This window comes from Pleurodeles waltl, chromosome 5, assembly GCF_031143425.1.
Source record: "Pleurodeles waltl isolate 20211129_DDA chromosome 5, aPleWal1.hap1.20221129, whole genome shotgun sequence".
Taxonomy (NCBI): domain Eukaryota; kingdom Metazoa; phylum Chordata; class Amphibia; order Caudata; family Salamandridae; genus Pleurodeles; species Pleurodeles waltl.
In genome coordinates, this window is record NC_090444.1 from 197,955,348 (window position 1) to 197,975,796 (window position 20,449).

The 20,449-nt window shown below is 45.3% G+C and overlaps 1 protein-coding gene across 1 annotated transcript in view; it reads right to left on the reverse strand.

Annotated features, from left to right (window-relative positions):
- KCTD3 (potassium channel tetramerization domain containing 3) overlaps positions 1 to 20,449 on the reverse strand; it is a 290,532-nt gene that overhangs the window by 54,846 nt on the left and 215,237 nt on the right. Inside the window, exons 13-15 of the mRNA XM_069233892.1 lie at positions 19,970 to 20,140; positions 16,260 to 16,415; positions 14,440 to 14,536 (exon numbers count right to left, since the gene is read on the reverse strand). Coding sequence (XP_069089993.1) covers positions 14,440 to 14,536; positions 16,260 to 16,415; positions 19,970 to 20,140 — 424 coding nt within the window. The remainder of the gene's footprint in view (positions 1 to 14,439; positions 14,537 to 16,259; positions 16,416 to 19,969; positions 20,141 to 20,449) is intronic.

Genomic DNA, 20,449 nt, shown 5'->3' on the forward strand with positions numbered 1-20,449 from the left:
CCCAACCACCCAGTAACTCAACCTTGGAAAAGCACTCTACTTCACCCTCCTGAGACTGGTGAGACAGTATCTGTCTGTCCCTGACACTCAACCCAAACTCTTCTGGGATGTCTCTACACTCTATATCCAGGACGTCCACCAGGGGGGAACCCTTTTCTCTGTCACTCTCTGCTAGAGTCAGTAAAGTGTCCCTCCCCCCAGTAGGAATATGACTCCCTGTGCCAGTTCCCCAATCCTTCTCAGGGGCCCTGTGCATAACGGGAACTACCTCATACCCTTGAACCGCCTGGGGTGTGTCAACTCTCTTCTTCAAGTTGGGTACCACATCTCTGGGCTTGTGCCCTTCTTCAGCAGTACTAGATGCAAGATTTTTGCTGCCACCATCTGAACTGGACTCAGCCCTTCCGGCCTCCAGTTTCAGCTCTTTACAGCTCAGCTCTTGAGCTGCAATCTTTTCTTCTTCCAGGGCTAAGAGACTTGCTGCCTCAGCCCTTTCAATAAACTCATCTAGCTCTTCCATCCACCGTGCTTGAGCCATGAGCCATTCTTTTTTCACTGGGTCTCTTTCCTCATCTGAGTCGTCCTCCTCCTCCTCTAAGGGGTACTTAGTCATTTGGTTTCTTGCTGCCTCTCTCTCTGCCCATCTGTCTTCCTCCCAGACTATGTAGGCATGTAGCATCTCTGCTTTAGTAGATCTCTTTGCTACAGGAAGGCCACATTCTCTGCAAAGCTTCCTTAGGTCAGCCTTAGTGAGGTGGTCAGTAGGCAAAAAGAATAAGTAGGTAAGCGATCCCATTCTGATAGGATCTTACCAGCAAAAACCAAAATCCAAAGTCCAAAATATCAATAGTATATCCAGGAGGACATCAGAGACCAAAAGTCAAAAAAAGAGATAAAAAATCAAGTTGACCTTCAACTGTGGGTAGGTAGTGAAATACTTAGCTACTGTATGTCACTGCACAAACACAAGTCCTATCCTCACCGCTGATCACCAATGTAAGAAATGGGGTTTTTGGTTGGCAGATAGGTTGCCCTCTGTCCAAGCAAGAACCCTCACTCTAGTCAGGGTAAGTCACACACAATCCAAAATCAGCCTGTGCTCACCCTCCGGTAGCTTGGCACGAGCAGTCAGGCTTAACTTAGAAGGCAATGTGTAAAGCATTTGTGCAATAAATCATACAACACCATAGTATAACACCACAAAAATACACCACACAGTGTTTAGAAAAATATAGAATATTTATCTGGATAATTGTAGGTCAAAACGATCAAAGTTGCAATACGAATTTGTAAAGATATCACTGAAAAGTGATATTAAGAGTCTTTAAGTCTTTAAAAAGCAATAAAGTGTCTTTCAAGCACAGAGTACCTGGTTTCTGGTGGGAAATCTCCTCAGAGGGCCACAGGAGAAGAGATGCGTGGAAAAAGGGGTGTGTGCGTCGTTTTCCGCTCAGCACACACAGACTTGCGTCGTTCTTTTCCACGCGGGGAAGTCGGGCGTCGTTTTCCGGCGCGCAGACAGTCTCTTTTTGTGGATCGCGAGGATTACCAGATGTCCCGGGTCTGTGCGTGGATTCTCCTGCTTATTTTCCGGCTGCGCGTCGTTCTGCGGGGCTGCGCGTCGAAGTTTCGATCTCACGGTAGGCGTCGCGTCGATTTCTCCTTGGAAGTCGGGCGGCGTTGTCCTTGCGAGGCCGTGCGTCGAAATTTTGGTCTCACGGCAGGCGTCGCGTCGATTTCTCCTTGGAAGTCGGACGGCGTTGTCCTTGCGAGGCCGCGCGTCAAAGTTTCGCACTCACGGTAGGCGTCGCGTCGATTTCTCCTTGGAAGTCGGGCGGCTTTGTCCTTGCGAGGTTGTGCGTCGAAGTCTCGATCGTCCCGAGGGCGTCGCGTTGATCAGCGTCGGTGTGCGGCGTTTTTCTCGCCGCGAAACAAGCTGTGCGTCGAAATTTTCGGCGCACGGAGTGTCCACGTGAAAGGAAGAAGTCTTTTTGGTCCTGAGACTTCAAGGAACAGGAGGCAAGCTCTATCCAAGCCCTTGGAGAGCACTTTCACAGCCAGACAAGAGTTCAGCAAGGCAGCAGGGCAACAGCAAGACAGCAGTCCTTTGGAGAAAGCAGACAGGTGAGTCCTTTGAGCAGCCAGGCAGTTCTTCTTGGCAGGATGTAGTTTCTGGTTCAGGTTTCTTCTCCAGCAAGTGTCTGAGTGAATGCACAAGGAGCTGTCAACTAAACCTAGCCAGACGTGGATTGAAGGGCACAACACGTTTTTAGTGCAAAGAAATGCTCACTTTCTAAAAGTGGCATTTCTAGAATAGTAATATTAAATCCGACTTCACCAGTCAGCAGGATTTTATATTACCATTCTGGCCATACTAAATATGACCTTCCTGCTCCTTTCAGATCAGCAGCTGCCACTTCAACAGTGTATGAGGGCAGCCCCAATGTTAGCCTATGAAGGGAGCAGGCCTCACAGTAGTGTCAAAACGAATTTAGGAGTTTTACACTACCAGGACATATAACTACACAGGTACATGTCCTGCCTTTTACCTACACAGCACCCTGCTCTAGGGGTTACCTAGGGCACACATTAGGGATGACTTATATGTAGAAAAAGGGGAGTTCTAGGCTTGGCAAGTACTTTTAAATGCCAAGTCGAAGTGGCAGTGAAACTGCACACACAGGCCTGGCAATGGCAGGCCTGAGACAAGGTTAAGGGGCTACTGAGGTGGGTGGCACAACCAGTGCTGCAGGCCCACTAGTAGCATTTAATCTACATGCCCTAGGCACATGTAGTGCACTCTAATAGGGACTTATAGGTAAATTAAATAGTCAATCATGGATAAACCAATCAATAGTACAATTTACACAGAGAGCATATGCACTTTAGCACTGGTTAGCAGTGGTAAAGTGCTCAGAGGTCAAAAGCCAACAACAACAGGTCAGAAAAAATAGGAGGAAGGAGGCAAAAAGTTTGGGGATGTCCCTGTCAAAAAGCCAGGTCCAACAGATATGTCTGGTGCTAGAGGGAGCACTGAGTGTAGGGGAGTGGAGATGAAGCATGAATGAGTCTTTGGCAAGTCTGCAAGTCTATAGAGTACCTCAATCAAGCATGTCCTGGTAAGCTGAATACAGAAGAAGGTGCTTATTGTCAAACTGCAGAAGGTTGACCCTGGGTAGTGATGTGGTTGGGTAGTTGGGCTTGTTGGTTATGACAGTTGGACTGTGAAGAAGAGTGGTGGAGTGAAGGGCTGACTGCGATATCTAGACAGAGCTTTTTTTTAAAAAGAAAAATACGTCCATTATGTAATGTTGCTTGCAGAGAGGTACAGAATATTAGAAAAGAGTTTCAGAAGTGCACCATGATCTTGCACATGGGCTGAGATATTTAATCACTCAATATGGGTATAAATATGATCTCATGATCGAGATGCAGGTAGTGCAATGTACCAATCCAGCATGGTCCTTCTCTTAACTATTAGCAAATTACTAAAAATAATCGGTCCCCTCTTTCAAGGTGCAGTCCTCCATTATCCTACTGTCACAGAAGCAGAAATAAATTAACCATTTGCAGTTTGATTGAAATCTTGCGATTCGCAACGGAAACATTAAAAGTTCAATGATCAACGTATTGACAACAGACAACAATGCAGGGTACATACATGACATGAATAAAATATTGGGAGTAGGTGTTTCCTGTGCCACAAAACCAAAACCAGCTATAATTATTTGGTCCTATATGCTTATCTACTGCTCCCTTCCTTTACATTTACAAAAAAAGATGACCAGAGAATAAGTTACTTACCTTCAGTAACACCCTTTCTGGTGGATACTCTTAACAGCAGAGTCCTCACCTTGTGAATACCCCCTTGTGCCTGACTGGATTCAGAGATTTTTTCTCATCAATTCGCTTGCGCACCAGTAAGTGGCATTGTGCGGCTCCGCATTTGGTCCTTCCCATCTTGGAAGCGATGTTGGGTGTGTAATTTAACTGCCACCTCCACGCATTGTAATTTTTCTCTGATATCTATCCATGCTGTCGGATGCGGAGCCTTCAAGGATCATTTCTGCAGGTCTGTAAATGGAGTCTTTTTAATATGGACCAAAGGGGTCCATTCCACAGTGAGAGGAGTTTGGAGGTTTGGTGAGGAATCTATGGATAGACAGTATCTACCAGAAAGCATTAACTAAGGTAAATAACTATTTCTTGTGATGTATACTTCTAACAGCAGATTCCTCAACTTGTGAATAGATGCCAAAGCAGTACCTCCCCAGGTGGGGGTCTGTGGAATGCCTCACACCCGAAAAACATGCAGGACTGAATGGCCATAATACTCCTTCCACCAGACCTAACTATCCACGCAGTAGTGCTTTGTGAACGTAGTAGCCTGGCAGATGACCAAGACTCCACTCCACATGCCAGCACAGTGGTGGCAGTATTGGCTTTGGTAGATATAGCTGGCAAGCCCTCTGGAAGGTGTTTCTGGGCCATTCCACAGCAGAGTTTTATACAAAGAACAATCCATCTGGAGATTGTTGATATCTGCACTGCTCTACCCTTCTTTGTGTCAGAGAACCCAATAAAGAGCTGTTCATCTTCCCAATGGTCCTCAGTGAGCTCAATGAAGAAGTCCATAGTGGGTCTAAGCAACTGAGTATTTCTTCCTGCTTGAATGGGTGAGCAGGGGCAAAGAAAGCCGGCAGAGGGAAAGACTACCCGATGTGGACAGGCATGACAACTTTCAGGAGGAACAACGCCTTAACCTGCATCGCTAGCTAACCTGGAAGGGTGGTGGTGTATTTTTGCTGGACAGAGTGTGTTTTGAGTTCACTCATGTGACAAGCTGATGCAATTGCTATGAGCAACACTGTATTCAGGGTCAGTAACCTTAGAGGACAACTGTGCATTAGTTCAAACTGCAAATTCAGATCTCATTGGGGCATCACAAATTTTGGGTGGAAAAGTGTGTCAGCCCTTTTAGAAAACTCATCACAACAGGCGATTTAAAAAGAGATGGTTGATCAGGTAACCATAAAAAACTGATATGGCTGACAAATAACTCAACTGTGGCCACAGAAAGGCCTTGCTAGGCTAATGAAAGGGTGAAAAGAATAAGTGGCACCAAAGCACCAAGCTGGTACCACCTGTCCTGCCCAGACAATCAGTGGTGTCCGGACCCGACAGTTATCATATACTTTGCTATGTGTTGGTAATCCTGAATTATTTGTAGGAAGTTAGTACTAAGATCATTTGGGACATTGGACAAGATATCGCTCACCATGACTGTTAGACCTAAAAGCCTTAGGGTGGTCATCCCCCAACTTTATGACTGCCTCACTCCACTTTTCTGACACTGTTTTTGCTGGATTTGGGACTTTGCACACTTTACCACTGCTAACCAGTGATAAAGTGCATGTGCTCTTTCCCCAAAACATGGTGACCTTGGTCCCTACCCAGTTTGCATATTTAATTTACTTGTAAGTCCCTAGTAAAGTGCACTACATGTGCCCAGGGCCTGTAAATTAAATAATACTAGCGCGCCTGCAGCACTGATTGTGCCCTCCACATAAGTGGCCCCCTAGCCAGGTCTCAGGCCTGCCATTGCAAGGCCTGTATGTGCAGTTTCACTGCCATTTCAACTTGGCATTTAAAACTACTTGCCAAGCCTTAAACTCCCCTTTTCCTACATATAGGCCACCCCTATGGTAGGCCCTGGTAACCAATAGGACAGGATTCTATATAAGTAAAAGGCAGGACATGTACTTATGTGTTTTACATGTCCTGGTAGTGAAAAACTCACAAATTCATTTCCCACTACTGTGAGGCCTGCTCCTCTCATAGACTAGCATTAGAACTGCCGGCAGATTCTGATCTGGAAGGAGTAACCATGTAATATTTAGCAAGGCCAGAACGGTGATAGAAAATCCTGCTTATTGGTGAAATTGGATTTAATATTATTATTTTAGAAATGCCACTTTTAGAAAGTGAACATTTCTCTGCACTTATTGCCATCTGTGCCTTACATCCAGTCTCCAATCTACATCTGGTCTGTGCTGGTTGACAACTACCCTTGTGCATTCCACCCAGACAGCCATAAACACAGGGCACTCAGTCACATCTGCATACTGAACTGGTCTCCCTGGGCAGGAAGAGTAGGGGGCTCTCTCTTACATTTCAATGGCCGGTGGCCTTCCCTCACACAAAGGACTGATAACCACCCACAGGGATCTTGGCAGACAGGACTGGGCTGAAGGGGGAACTTGTGCATTTCAAAACCACCCTTTGAAGTCTCCCCCCACTTCAGAGACATTTTTGGGGATATAAACTGGGTCCCTGACCCCACCACAACAGACACGTCTGGATCTATACCTGAACTCTGTCAGAACAACTGCCTGGCTGCCCAAAGGACTCATCTGGACTGCTTTGCTGAGAAGGACTGCTGTCCTGCTTGTTGCCCTGCTGCCTGCTTGTCTCTGACTGTGCTGTAAGGACTTTGCCTTCCCCAACAATGCTCTCCAAGGGCTTGGATTGAGCTTGCCACCTGCTCTGAAGGTTCAGGGACAGCAAAGACTTCATCTGCTGGCTTTTACCTAGTTTTCCGACTTAAGCGATGCCTGGAACGACTTCAGCGGTGCCAGCACCGACGCCGCAGCCTGCTCCCACTTCATGGATATCGCTGCATGCAATGACTGTGGCCTGCAACGCAAGTTCGATATTGCTGCAACACCGCTGATGTCACGCAGGGTCATCGCGACACTGCGAAGTCGACACATCACATCTTGACTGACTGGATCCACTGACCCTGCCGGGTTACAAGGAATCAACGTTTCGCCACCAACACCGCACCAGCTCACCCTGCAACTGGACGGAACCCACGCCTCGAATAACAATGGGATTGAACAAGAGGTGGAGGCAGATGTATCTTTGATCAAGGTTGAAACAGATTTGCTTTTAAGTCTGAAAGGACAATGGGCTCTGCTTCAGGTATTGGCAGCACAGCTTCACTGGTGGCGTTGATGCACAGGGAACTGACATGGTTTTCATAGAGTTAGAGCAGGCATTGGCTTCAGAGTTGGGCCAGGCCCCAAAGTGTGGTCAAGAAGCACAGTCAGGGATTGAGCCGGTGGCAGAAATCTGATTGGAGATCTACTTGGATACATGGGGCCTAAAGGTGGGTGCAAGGGCTTTGGAAGGGTACCAAAAATGCAGAAATTTTTTGAATCTTTTGGGGCTGTGCCCATAGACCCAGTAACTCAGGCTGGATGGAAACTAGAGAGGCGGTCGGTTCCGTAGTGGATGACCAAGATCTTGAGGTACCCAACATTTCCTGACAAGAGTGGCAGGAAGAAGGCGAGCCATGTGTGGACCTTTTGTATTTTTTTCTTTTTCAACTTATCTGAGGATCAGAATTGGGATGACAACCTCTTTTAGGACTGAGAACCCATTTACATCCTCTTCTTCAACCAAGACCAGCATTCCCTACGGTGTTTGACAACAGAGTTTGGCCTTGCAGTCCTGAATGGCCTTTGGATTGTTGCATGACTTCAAATCATACAAGGAGTTGAGACATTAGAGATATATCTTGTGAGGGTCTGTCACAGACGAACAAGTTATTTACCTTCAGTAATGCCGTCTCTGGACGAGCCTCTATCTAGCTGCAGATTCCTTACCTTAGAATTACCCCCAGGCATTAGACTGAATCTGGAATTTGTTTGTGGGCAGCAGTATTGGTGGGTGGCGTCGTTTGGCTTCGCATGGTGTCATCTGCGCCAGAAGTGACATATGCAGTGCCTATATAGGCGCCACCCCAGCACTCTGACGTCAGTTGCTTTTTGCTACTTTCCATGTCAGGAGCACGGAGCCACAAAGAACACTGACCACAAGTGTGGTAGGCCCCTGAAAGGGGAAGCCCTGTCCCTAGAAATATGTTTTCAGAGCAGGGAGTATAGTTGGGTCGGTATACGGTCTATAGGATAGGCAGACCACAATCCATTGGGAGATGGTCTGTTTCTGCATAGCTTTTCCTTTTTTTTGCTCCAAAATACTCCATGAAGGGTTGTCGTCCACCCAGAACATCCTCATGCGTCAAGTTAGAACGACAAGGCTGTTTTTGGGTTCAGGTGGTAAAGTCGTTCCTCTTCCTTGGAGGGATGTGGTGGAGCGTAAAAAGTATGCAGGGTTATGGAGTGGCTTACATGAAAGTGAGTGACTACAAGGAAGCTCTAGTATGAATAACCAGATTTGCTGGGTAGATGTTCAGGTATGGAGGCTTGGATGACAAAGCTTGAAGCTTATTGACCCTCGGGCAGATGTTACTGCCACCAGGAAGCCAGTTTTTATGGTAAGACTGAGAGGACAGTTGTGCAATGGCTCAAAGGCAGCGCATATCGGGAAACGTCCTAAACAACACGTTGCAAACAACGTGGATGTTTCCTACCCAAGTGGAACAACGCTTGCCGGAACAACGCATGCTTTTTTCTCTGCCTTAACCACGCATGTGCCTAATTATGCATATATGTGGTTAAGGCAGAGAAAAAGGCAGAGAGCAGTCTAGGGGATCGGGAGAGGACGTGGTGAGGTAAGTGGGGCTGGGGCAGGGTTGGGAATAGTTTTTAGGGATGGGGCGGATTAAGGGCTTAGGGTAGGGGGGTCTTTTTTTTTTTTTTTTTTTAGGGGCGTGGGGGATTTGGGGAACTTTAGTTTTTAGGGCTTAGTGTGGGTGGGGGACTGGGTAGTTTATCTTTTAGGGGCGGGAGTGGGGGGTTGGGGTCCTGTTGTTTTTTAGGGCTTAGGGTAGGGGGCAGAGTCGTATATTTTTTAGGGGTGGGGAAGGTTTAAGGAAAGGGCGGGAGGAGAGGAGGAAGGATTGGAAGAGGACATGGTGAAGTAAGTGGGGTTGGATTTAGTGCTTAGGGTGGGGACGTTGGGGTAGTTTATTTTTTAGGGGTGGGTAGTTTATTTTTTAGGGGTGGGGAAGGATCAAGGAAGGTCGGGAGGAGAGAGGAGGAGGAAGGATTGACAGAGGACGTGGTGAGGTAAGTGGTATTGGAGCTAGTTTTTAGTGATTGGGTGGATTTAGGGCTTAGGGTGAGTGGGTGGGGGGAGTAGTTTGCTAGGGGTAGGAGTAGAGAGGGTTAGGGTAGTTTATTTTTTAAGGCTTAGGGTGGGTGGGGGAGTAGGGGTAGTTTACTTATTAGGGGTGGGGGAAAGTTTAAGGGCTCTGGGTGGGTGAGATAGTGACTGGGTAATTTTGTTTTTTAGGGGTGGGTGGGTGTTGTTGGGTATTTCTTTTATGGCTTAGGATGGGTTGGGGGGTCAGGGTAGTTTAGTTATTATGGGTGGGGGAAGGTTTTAGGGCTCAGGGTGGGTGTCGGGGTAGTTTTGTTTTTAGGGGCAGGGGTACGGGGTTAGGGTCGTTTTTTTTTTTTTTTAGGACTTAGGGTGGGTGGGAGGTTCAGGGTAGTTTAGTTATTAGGGGTGGGGGAAGGTTTTAGGGCTCGGGGTGGAGGGGTGTCTGGATAGTTTACTTATTAGGGGTGGGGAAAGTTGTGGGCCTCTTGTGGTACTCTTTTTTTAGTTTAAGTGGGGGGTTGTATGACAGAACCACGCCTGCCGTTTCCACATGTACCTTTACTAAGCCTGCTTTTGCAATGAAATTTGTTGTAAGGGCATGCGTGGTAAAGACCGGTTGCTGTTCCAAACACATTGCTAAGGCATGCATTGTCTGCTATGCTTGGTTCTGTTATACAACCGCGTATATCAGAAGAGTTGGGACTAGATTAAGGTCCTTCTGAGGCACGATGAAGGGCAAAGGTGGATACATATGTTGTAAACCTTTCAAGAACCTAGTTACTACCGGGTATTTGAATAGGGATGGCTGATCTGGCACCCGCAGAAAGGCTGAGATGGCAGACAGATAACCCTTTAAGGTGCCCAAAGCAAAGCTCTGCTGGAAAAGAGAAAGGATAAAGGGAAGGACCTGAGAGAGGTAAGCAGAAAAAGGGTTAACCTGTTTCTCTGCACACCATGCCACAAACCTGCCCCAAAGGCATGTGTATATGGTATTAGTGGTGAGACGCCTGGCTGCCTAGTCTAAAGCTGTAAATTGCCACTGCTCAATCACCACACATAAAGGCGGAGTGTTGACAGGTTCAGTTACAGAACTCTCTTCTGCTGCTGTGACAACAGAACCTCCAATGGAGCAGCCTAATCGGACGACCAATGGCCATGCTCAACAGCTCGGTATATCAAACTCTCTGAGCCCAGTCCAGAGCCACAAGGATGACTTGAGCCCAGTAGTACTGATCTCCTTGAGTACTCTGGGCAGGAGTGGTATGGGTGGAAAGGCGTACAGGAGGTCTGAGCTCCACTCAAGACAAAAAGCATCTAAGAGCCAGAGCCGCCTTGGAAACTCAAGCAAAAAAACTGCTGACCCTGCACGTTCTCGGCAGTGGTGAACTTGATGTAACCAAGGCTCTCTACACTGCTGAAGGAGATGCCATTTGTGATCTGCTAGGCATCTTCGGCTGAGTTTGTCCGCCCTGACATCCAGAAAGCCTGCAAGGTGTTGAACAACCCGGAAAATGCCTTGACATTCCAGCCATGTCCCAGGAGTGACACGTCTGTCACCACTGTCATTTCTGGTTGGGGAAAGGAGAGGGGTCTGCCGTTGACCCAACTGTGGTTCATTAACCACCATTGCAGATCTTTGATAGCTCCCTCGGAGATCCGGACCATGTCGGACAGATTCCTTTGATGATGTGCCCACTGGAACTTCAGGGCCCAATGCAGTGTTAGCATATGAGAGCCAGCATGTGTCACAAGCAGGATGCAAGAGGCCATGCCATGAGGCTGTAAAGCCTCAGAGTCAGTCTCACTGAAAGCCAGAATAAAAGCTGAAACATTGGTATTGTAGCCTGAATACCCTGAACTCGCCATTCAGGAGGATAGGCCCGGAACTGAACTGTGTTCACAACAGGTCTGATGAAAGGGAGCACTTGAGAGGGAGTCATGTGTGGCTTTGGCACCTTGATAGTGAACCCTAGCAAATGCAGGAGGTCCACAGTAATCTGGTGGTGGGAAACAATAGCCTAGGGTGAGCCTGCCTTCAACAGCCAGTCGTCGAAATAGGGGAAGACAGGCACCCCTGATCACTGCAGATGAACTGCATCCACTGCCATCACTTTGGTGAATACCAAAGGGGTCCTGGTAAGGCCAAAAGAGAGCACAGCAAACTGAAAGTGCTTGTGGCCTACAGTGGGCAGGCAGGACGAGAATGTGGAAGTATGTGTCCTGCAAGTTCAATGCAACCATCCAGTCTCCCGGGTCCAGGGCAGACAGAACTTCAGCAAGTGTGATCACGCTGAACTTCTTTTTCTTGAGGAAGAAATTGAGAGTGTGCAAGTCTAGGATTCAAAAGATTCTAAAGATCCCGTTACTGACTTCCAGTTGGACAGGTGATGGCATAGGTGATGGCATATCCTGCCTCCCATTGGGTTCACATGATGGTGAGAGGGCAAACTAGGAGCCATCAAAGGGCATGTCCATAAGCAATGCTTGGACATCTTCGGAAAAGGAAGTTGTTCTCAGCACGGTGTAGCGACGTAAGTCCACTGACGAAGAAACCATTCTACCCAGCGAGTCAGTTTTGTCCAGTCCACATCTGATTGTAAACTTGGCTGCATCTCTCCCGTGTGTAATAGCTTGGGAAAGTATGGCCTGGGCCACCTCCGGGATCATGGGCAGCACCAGAAAATCAAATCCCACAGGGCATAAGAGTAACGGCCCAAAAGGCACCTGGTGTTCAACAACTGCAATGCCAGACTGGTTGAAGAAAACACTCTCTCGTAAGATATCCAGTCATTTGGATTCCCTATCCTGTGAAGCTGTAGGGAATGCGGCAGAATTTACACAGGAGATGGAAGGTAGGACCACCAAACTCTCCAGGGTAGGATGTTGTGTGAGGAAACTGGGGTCCCCTGGAGTGGGGCAGTGGCAGCGGGTAATCCTCCTGTTCACAGGAGCCCCCGTGGAAGGTTTGGACCAAGCCCCATGCGGGACATCAGTGAGGGCTGCATTAAACGGGAGTAGCGGTTCTGAGTGGGTCACTCCGGGTTGAAGCACCTCTGTCAAGACGTTAGTCTTGACTGCCACTGAGGGTAGGCTAAGGCACAGGACCTCGGCCAGCCCTTCTTCCCATCATAGCAAACAGGCTCCCTCCTCCATAGCCACGGTAGGAAGAGAGACCATGTCAGTATCCGTAGAGGTATCCAGTCCACTGTCATCCGCCAAGTACTTCCACGAGTCCATGTCAGAGTCTAGGGGATGGTATTTTTTCGGGTCCAGAGACCCCTCCCAATCCTCCCTGAGCCCTAGCCTATAAGAATAGAGCTCAGGCTGCGACCTGAAAAGCATGGTTTTAGTCAGCGCCAGTGTTGGAAAACGCCCCACGGGCTCCGTGTCATTGTAGGGGATGAGAATGGGGATTTCACCAATAGAGAGTGCCAGGTATGTCGTCATCAGAATCGGAGCTAGGGAAGGTTGAGGTGGTATGACCATCTCTGGTCAGAATCCATCCTTGGTTCCAAAGAGCCCGACTGTAGCCTGAGATTGAACTGCTGGTGGTGGACAACCAGTAGGGGCCCCTCCTGAACCCACTGGGCCCGAAGGTGCATCAGAGGGAACGGGATGCCCAAATATGAGCTCATGAAGTTGGGGGTGGAGTAACTCCACCTCCTGGAAACTCGGGGAAGTGCAGAGCCAGCCCAGGCACAGGCAGAGCCAGGCAGCCAGGCCTCGAATGACAATGCTCCCTCATCTCGTTGGATGACTTCAATGGACAGAGTTAAGTCAAAGACCTCTTCGACTGATTATTATTTTTTTTCTTATGAGACTTACCCAAGGACGACTTTGAGTGAGATGAGATTCTAGGGCTCCACCACCGCACCTGGGACCTTCCTCTCGACCGGGATCAAGACTGTTGTGGTGTTGCACGTTGAGCTGCAAGGAGCTTGAGGGATCGCTCCCTCAAGGCCTTGGTGTGCATGGCGTGGCAGTTGACGCAGGTCTTCGAGTCGTGGTCATGCCTGAGGCACCAGAGGCAAACAAGTTGCAGGATTGGCAAATCTGTCGGTGACATGCACTGCAGGGCCTAAAGTCAGCCTTCCTTGTTGACTTCCTGCCACACCAGGAGAAGATCTCTAAAAAGACTGACAGAAAGTTGAAAAAGCCAATCAAAAAATGACTGGGGGTAGCTATCCGTGGATCTGCAATGACTGGCATGGGAAAAAAGAACTTATGTCTCTGCGCTGGGGTGGCACCGAAATAGGAACTGCGCACATCACTTCCAGCAAAGAAAATGCCACACAGAGCTGAATGACGCCACCTATAGACATGCAGGGCTGCTGCTCACAAAATGTTTCAGTATCCAGTCTGACGCCTAGGGATAAGTCTAAGGTAAGGAACCTGTGGCTAAATATCTCTATTAGATATCTGTTTCTAGTAAGCCTTGCTGGGTTTGAAAAATGTCATCTTATATGGAAAAATGTATTTATTTTTGGCAACATTTTCTGTCAAGTGACAGAGATTGAGGAAGCGAGCTCTGGATCCACAGGAGGCACAGACAGGAACTTACATCGACTCTAAGAGGTTGTAGTTACATTGTGGACTCAATAGGATAGGATGGACCTGACGTGGAGCTGCATGACACAAACTACTGGCACATAAGGGAATTGCTGAGGAGAAAATCTCCGGATCCGGTCTGGTGCCTATGGTTATTCACAAGGTGAGGAATCTGCAGTTAGATGTATCCATCAGCACTACAAATTCATACTATGAATACTGTACAAGTTTAACAACAAATTAATAATTTTCTAAACTCAAACACATCAAATCCATCTTAACTATAATAAGTTATTTTTAGATTGTGCTTCACACCACACACATGCTGCTTCAGCACTCTGTAAATAACAGATATTATTACCCAATTTAATGCCACTGTATTTATTCAACTTTGCAGGATGTAATGGAGAGTCCACCTTGCCGGAGTTCAAACGTGTGACCTTCAGACCACTGCATTACAGAGTAGGAGGCTAACTCACTGAGATACTCTGCAATACAGAGTATGTCCTGCAGTGATTGATCATAAAACATAGGGGGTTATTACAACTTTGGAGGAGGTGTTAATCCGTCCCAAATGTGACGGATATACCACCAGCCGTATTATGAGTTCCATAGGATATAATGGACTCGTAATACGGCTGGTGGTATATCCGTCACTTTACCGTCACTTTTGGGACGGATTAACACCTCCTCCAAAGTTGTAATAACCCCCATAGTATCCCTGTTTCTGCTGTCTTGATGTAGCACCACTAAATTTGTATCCTAGAAGAATGAGGCATGAATTAGTACATGCTGCCTAGCCAGCACAGTGTGTATTACCTTTTCCCACTGGAAGACAGCCTAACGAAGAGCTTGTTCGTCACAGGTACAACCTTTTGGATAAACACCTGTTGATCATCTCTTTCCCCAAAAGGGCCTGTAGAGTAGAACAATGTAATGCGTTTTAATATTAACCTTAACCTTGTTACTAAAAATTATGTAATAAAGTAAAACAATTTATACAAAATTTTATCTGCTACGTATGAAAGCAGAGCCAAATGGAAATACGACCTGCTGATTCTGAACTGGACATGTGAGAATTTATGTGTTCATCAAATTTCTGCACAGTCCAAGGCTGATTAAACAACACATGGACCCCATCAAGATGGTCTTAGGTTTTATGAGAGTTTGTGGTGCACATAAGCTGATTTTAGTCATTCTGACAAAATGTGCAAGGTAATCAAAGTGATATTGGTTTCCTGCAACTTACAAAAGAAACTCACATATATAAATATACACAAGAATTGCCTAAAGAATACTTAAAAGTAAAGTATGACAACTTAGGAGACGCTTGTTTGATGCACATAAGACGATTCACAATCATACAAAATGAATGTCTCTTAAAATGTGCTTAGCACCTACTCTGCTTACATTATTATGATAGTCATCTCATTAGTTACTAAATACCATGGCTATAATATTTTTAGATTGCTAAATCCCTTGTTTTCCTTTGGAGTAGCGTTATTGTGAAAGGTGAAAATTGGTTTGCGAAGATCCTCTGTAGCACTTCCCTTTTTCAGGCTTCATGGGTATATAAAAATGCGAAGCTCCTTATTTAAGACCCCACTTGAAAGAGCAGAACGCATTGATATTTTAAACAGGTTTAGGGTCCAAGTGACAAGTAAATATCATGAAAGACCTGTTATGGAATAAATGCTTTCTTAGCCCGCTCTTTCAGTCAATGTGAGACATGTTGCTCTTTGAAAGATGGAGCTGTGTGCAAGGGGCGATGGGTACGTTGGTCAAAGGCAGAGCAGAAGACATTGCACTACCAGTGGAATGTCACGGGGTATTCATGGCAGGGGTTGCGCAACGAGACAGAGCAGGGTCTTTGTTGTTCCTCCCTTTTGCACCTTCCAGCCAGATTGTAGGCTGAAGCCTTAAATTTGTTGTGAAAGCTCAGGCTTGGAGCATAGAAATGTTTCATTCTCTTCCATCTATATGCAGCCAGTGACTCATGTGTGCCTAATGAATAGACGGGCTCAATATCTGTTTTAATTTAATTTATATTGTACGTTTCTGAAAAAATCAGCAATTAAACAGAAATCTATTTTTACTGAGAAACAATGTCAGAAACCTATGGCATGAAAATGTCAAAAACTTCAAATTGCTATGTAGTGTATGTTCTGCTGGCCTGTCATTGTTCTTTACGTGGAATTTATGGGTAGATTCCCTGCGTTTTTGTATTAAGATAAATACAGATGGAATCTGTAACTAGATAGAGATGTGATATATCCTATTACCTGAGACTATAACAGTCTTTCTACTTCCTGGTACAGAAACTAATATGAATGTCAAGTTGGGTAAAACAAGCTCCATATGCCGGAGAGATCTACATTAGAATTCAAAAGTACTTTTCTTTGCTTATTGGCATCTGTCTAATGGAAGGGTACAAGTTCGAAAGGAAACAAGAGAGTTCTTCAGGTTCTTTGATCCCACCAGCTTCAAAATGTTGAGGTGCTCCTAGAAATTGCTTTTTTCCATGATGCGTTTATAGAATCTGAGTTATTTATTTTTTGGGTCAGCAGTTTAATGAAAACAAAAAAGTTTGCAAGTTTTCATCAGTGTCCACAAATGGACTCCAGAAAGTATTTATTTACCTATATCATTTCCGGAGGAATAGCTGCTGTGACTCTCTGTTTCTTCCAAGGACAATATTTTAAAGGAAGCTAAAGGAGTTGATCCAGGCTGTGTAGAAATCATCCCTCGGAAGCGTGTTACTGTCCATGTACGCACGTGGTTATTATCAGCACAAACTAGGAAGAGAAAACAGAGGTACATATGATGAGAATGCTCAATGAAATACATCTGAACATTTACACAGGAAGAAACAGCTGTAGTGCCTGCTGCCTCAGCAATGATTATTGCAGGTAAGGGTCATTCTGGCCAAGTACACCTAGACCCAGATTATGAGTGGCCTGGTAAATCTGGATCCCTGCTGAAGGTACATGAAATTATGAGTGGTTCGATATTCAGTGCAAACTTCCCTAGTGAATTTTGGCCAGATCAAACCGGTCAAAATGTACCAAGTGAAAACATTTAGTAAATTCCTATACAGGTTGAGTTTTGTGCACAGAGACACGAACAGCATTCACCTCTAATTCCTAATTCTCACTTTTTTAACATAACCCCCCCCCCCCAGTGGTATTCCTGGTGAGGCACACGAATAAGAGTTGCCTCGTCTGTTTTCAAAACTGTGTTTTTACAAAACACTATTCTCACAAATAAAAATGATGATATGTGTAAAGAACTACAAATGATGATATGTGTAAAGAACTACTGTATGACTTCCATTGGTAATACAACTGACGTAATGCACTTTTCTAAAATATACATTTATTACCTGTTCACTGTCAAGAACAATAGACAGCTAGGTGTCCTGCTGCAAAACTCAGGCATATTAAATCACTTTTAAGAGTCATGATCGTCAGCTAATTTAATGATCACAAATCCAGGAACATTTCTAGATATGTTTTGGATGACCAAGTAATAACACATTTAAATTTAAAGAACAATACAACTGTTTGAAGAAGGCACAAATTAACATGTTACTCTTTTGTAATGCTCCTTCTGGTGAATACTCTATCTCATTGCAGATTCCTCACCTTTAAATTCCCCCCAGGCATCAGTTTGGATCCAGAAACTTTTCCAGCAATTGATCTCACATTTTAATAGGTGGTACCATGAGGGTATACAGCAGCCTTGTCCTGTCTGAGATATGAAGGCTCAAAGTTTTATATAGGTATATGTACCATCCTTGTGCACAGATGTCAGTTTACATCAAAGCATTTTGTGCCTATCGACAGAAAGAGACTGGGAACTAAATTAACACACAGATGTCCATCCCACAGAACAAGTACGGTTAGTGAGGAATATCAATTACAATATCAACCAGAATGAGCCCTAAGGCAGCTCCTTTTGGCCACGGCATAGTTCATTTGTATGCAAATAATAATCCATCTGGATAAGGTCCATTTCTGGACTGCATTTCCATTCTTAACACTAGAGAACACCACAAAAAGTTGGTCATTCACTGTGTTTCTTAGCCCAACTGAAAAAACCCACCAAAGGGCTTCCTCGTGCTCCAACGAGTGCAGCTTCTCCTCCACCTTGGTGGCATGTGGAAGGGAGAAAGCAGGGAGAGTGATGGACTACCCCACATGGAAAGGCAAAAACACCTAAGTCCAAAGTAGAAGGTGGTCTGGAAAGAAGATAATGGCATGAGGATTTCATTAATGGAGTCTGCAGTACACCGACATAGTGCAATGCAGAAGGGTTGTTTAAGGATCAGTGCTCAGTGACGTACAGCTTCACCCCCTGCTCCCTTTGACTTTTAGATGCATCAGGGAACATTTTTTTGCATGACTCTGGGTCATGCTTGGATCCAAGACACCAAAAAACAGACATAAGGATGGTCCATGACTGTCATCTGCCTCCTGAATGTGCAGCACAACTAGAAGCTCAGGGCTGTCATCAAAAAAGGTTTTGTAGGTCGGTGAAGAAGGTTTGGGAGCAGAGCTCCGGATCAGTGCCAGAGAATGGGAAAAAAAGGAACTGACATTACCATGCAAAGGTGGCCACTAGATCAGTGTCCACTCCATCTTTTCCAGAGGCAGTGCGAGGCCACCTGAGTCCAATGGCACTACAAATCTGCATGCAATTGCATGGGAACTTTCCAGATTCAGCCTGGGACCTAGAAGTATTCAAAAGATGAGGACTATGTTGTTAGAAGTAATTATTAGAATTACCTATTTTGTCTTTATTCAGTAGTAAACTTTGAGAAGGCCTTAGATACAAGTTTTAAAACAAGAAATATTTCATCAGACTGCATATCTTGCAGTCTATAACAAAATTCGCTCTATAAGCATAGCGGGTACTTTAGTCATGTCACATGATGCTTTGAAAGGTGATGAACAGAACTACTATAATAGCAAAAGGTGGCTACAAACATTGATACAATATGTCCTGACACCCGTAGGAACAAAAATAAAGTCCAAAGAGCTAGGTTCAAATGTACAAAGAGATTTTTGGTTTCAAACATTTGGAAGATATAATATGGTGACAATAATACTGGGTAAGAAATGTAATTTAAAAGAATGAAAAACACACAAAAGTGCATGAAGTGTTCAACATGCTCTGAGCCTCCCTGATTCTGAATAGATATTTAGAGATTTATCCTTATAGAATACTCTTTTAATGTTTTGAAAGTGCTCTCGTGTGATTGAACCTTTACAGTTTTATGTGATAGATCAAGATCTATCACGCATTAATGGCATGAGGTTGTGCAAACCGTTAACCATACTTCATAGGATGTGCAAGGCCCCACTTTGTGTCAGCACAGGTTAAGTTAATGTTACTTACCTTTGACAACTCTAAAGATGGTTCCCTACATAACGACAGCTTGCTCACCTACTGAAGCTCCTCAGACACCAGGCTGAATCTGGACAACTTCTGTACAATAGTTGCTGTGCAACAGTAGCAGAGCCATTGGGCTCCACAACAAAGTCATCCACCTGTGGAAGTGACAACACTGGGCCACAGTTTAATTATTGGCTATTTCCTGCCCTCAGTCATGGAGCATCACCAGCAAATTAACAAAACAATAAGTGTGTGAAATTTTACTTGGAAACATATTAAGTCCTAAAAGGTCACTCTACAGAACAGCACACTCAGAATCCAACTGGCAAAGAAGCGCTTTTGAATAGGTAAAGAGGAGAAAAGAATGCTGGAAGTATGATGGACGGCAACATGTGGAACAGTGACACCACTTTTGGAAGAAAGGATGCATGGGTTCTATGCACGTATTATTCATGGACAAACGAGGTATATGGAGACTTAACTACCAAAGCCCGCAGCTCACCAACATGACACGCAGAACTGCTTGCAATAAGAAAAATATATATTTTCATAGTCAGGAGGCTCAGTGTGGAGCAGTGAAGGCAGCAAATATCAAGAAGTTAAAGTGCAATTTAAGGTCCCACTTGGTGCCAACAGTTCACCCAATGCAGTGTCTCATTTTAGTAACACATACCTGCATATACAACCCCCGCCCCACCCTCCAAGGAAGCCTTCAACTGTTCATCCACATCTATCACTTAAAAGTCAAGTGCAGAAGGGGAACTTGGACCAGGTGTTCAAGATCTATAGCACTACAACATCAGGAGTAAAAGGTTTCAACCACCACGGTTGGGCCAGGTTGCCCCATAGTGTCCCCAGTCACTGGAAAGGGGTTCTGGCATATACCAAACAGTAGTGGAAATAAAGCAAAGAAAAACATAATACAAAAATCTGACCTAGCACAGACCATTACCTGATACGAGATGCTTCTCAGACAGCATGATCTTTGTAACTGGGCTTCGATGTACTGTGAAGGTTTGGAAAAGCTGAGGGCCAGACCCAACTGTCTCTGGGTGTTGAACTATCACTCTCACTGCCCCTGAGCTGGTACCATAGGCAATCTCAATCCAATTACCACTCACACCTAAAGAAAGTAAACAGAGTAACAAGGTTGAACATAATATTTTGAAGAATTCAGATCTTATAAGGCTCTGGTTACTTGGAACCAAGAATCAATTTAATCAACTTTAGAATGTATAATAGTGGCATACCTGACATGTGCAAAAGAAAATTTCCAGTGAAAAAAACAGACAGCCGGGCCTCAATTACAAGTGCCTTCTAATATTCTGAAACCAGTGCAGATCACTGTTTGCGTGGGTGTCGGAATTATGAGTTTATCGGATTTTACAGACACATTTTTCCCCCAATAAAACTGCAGACATTTTTAATGGGT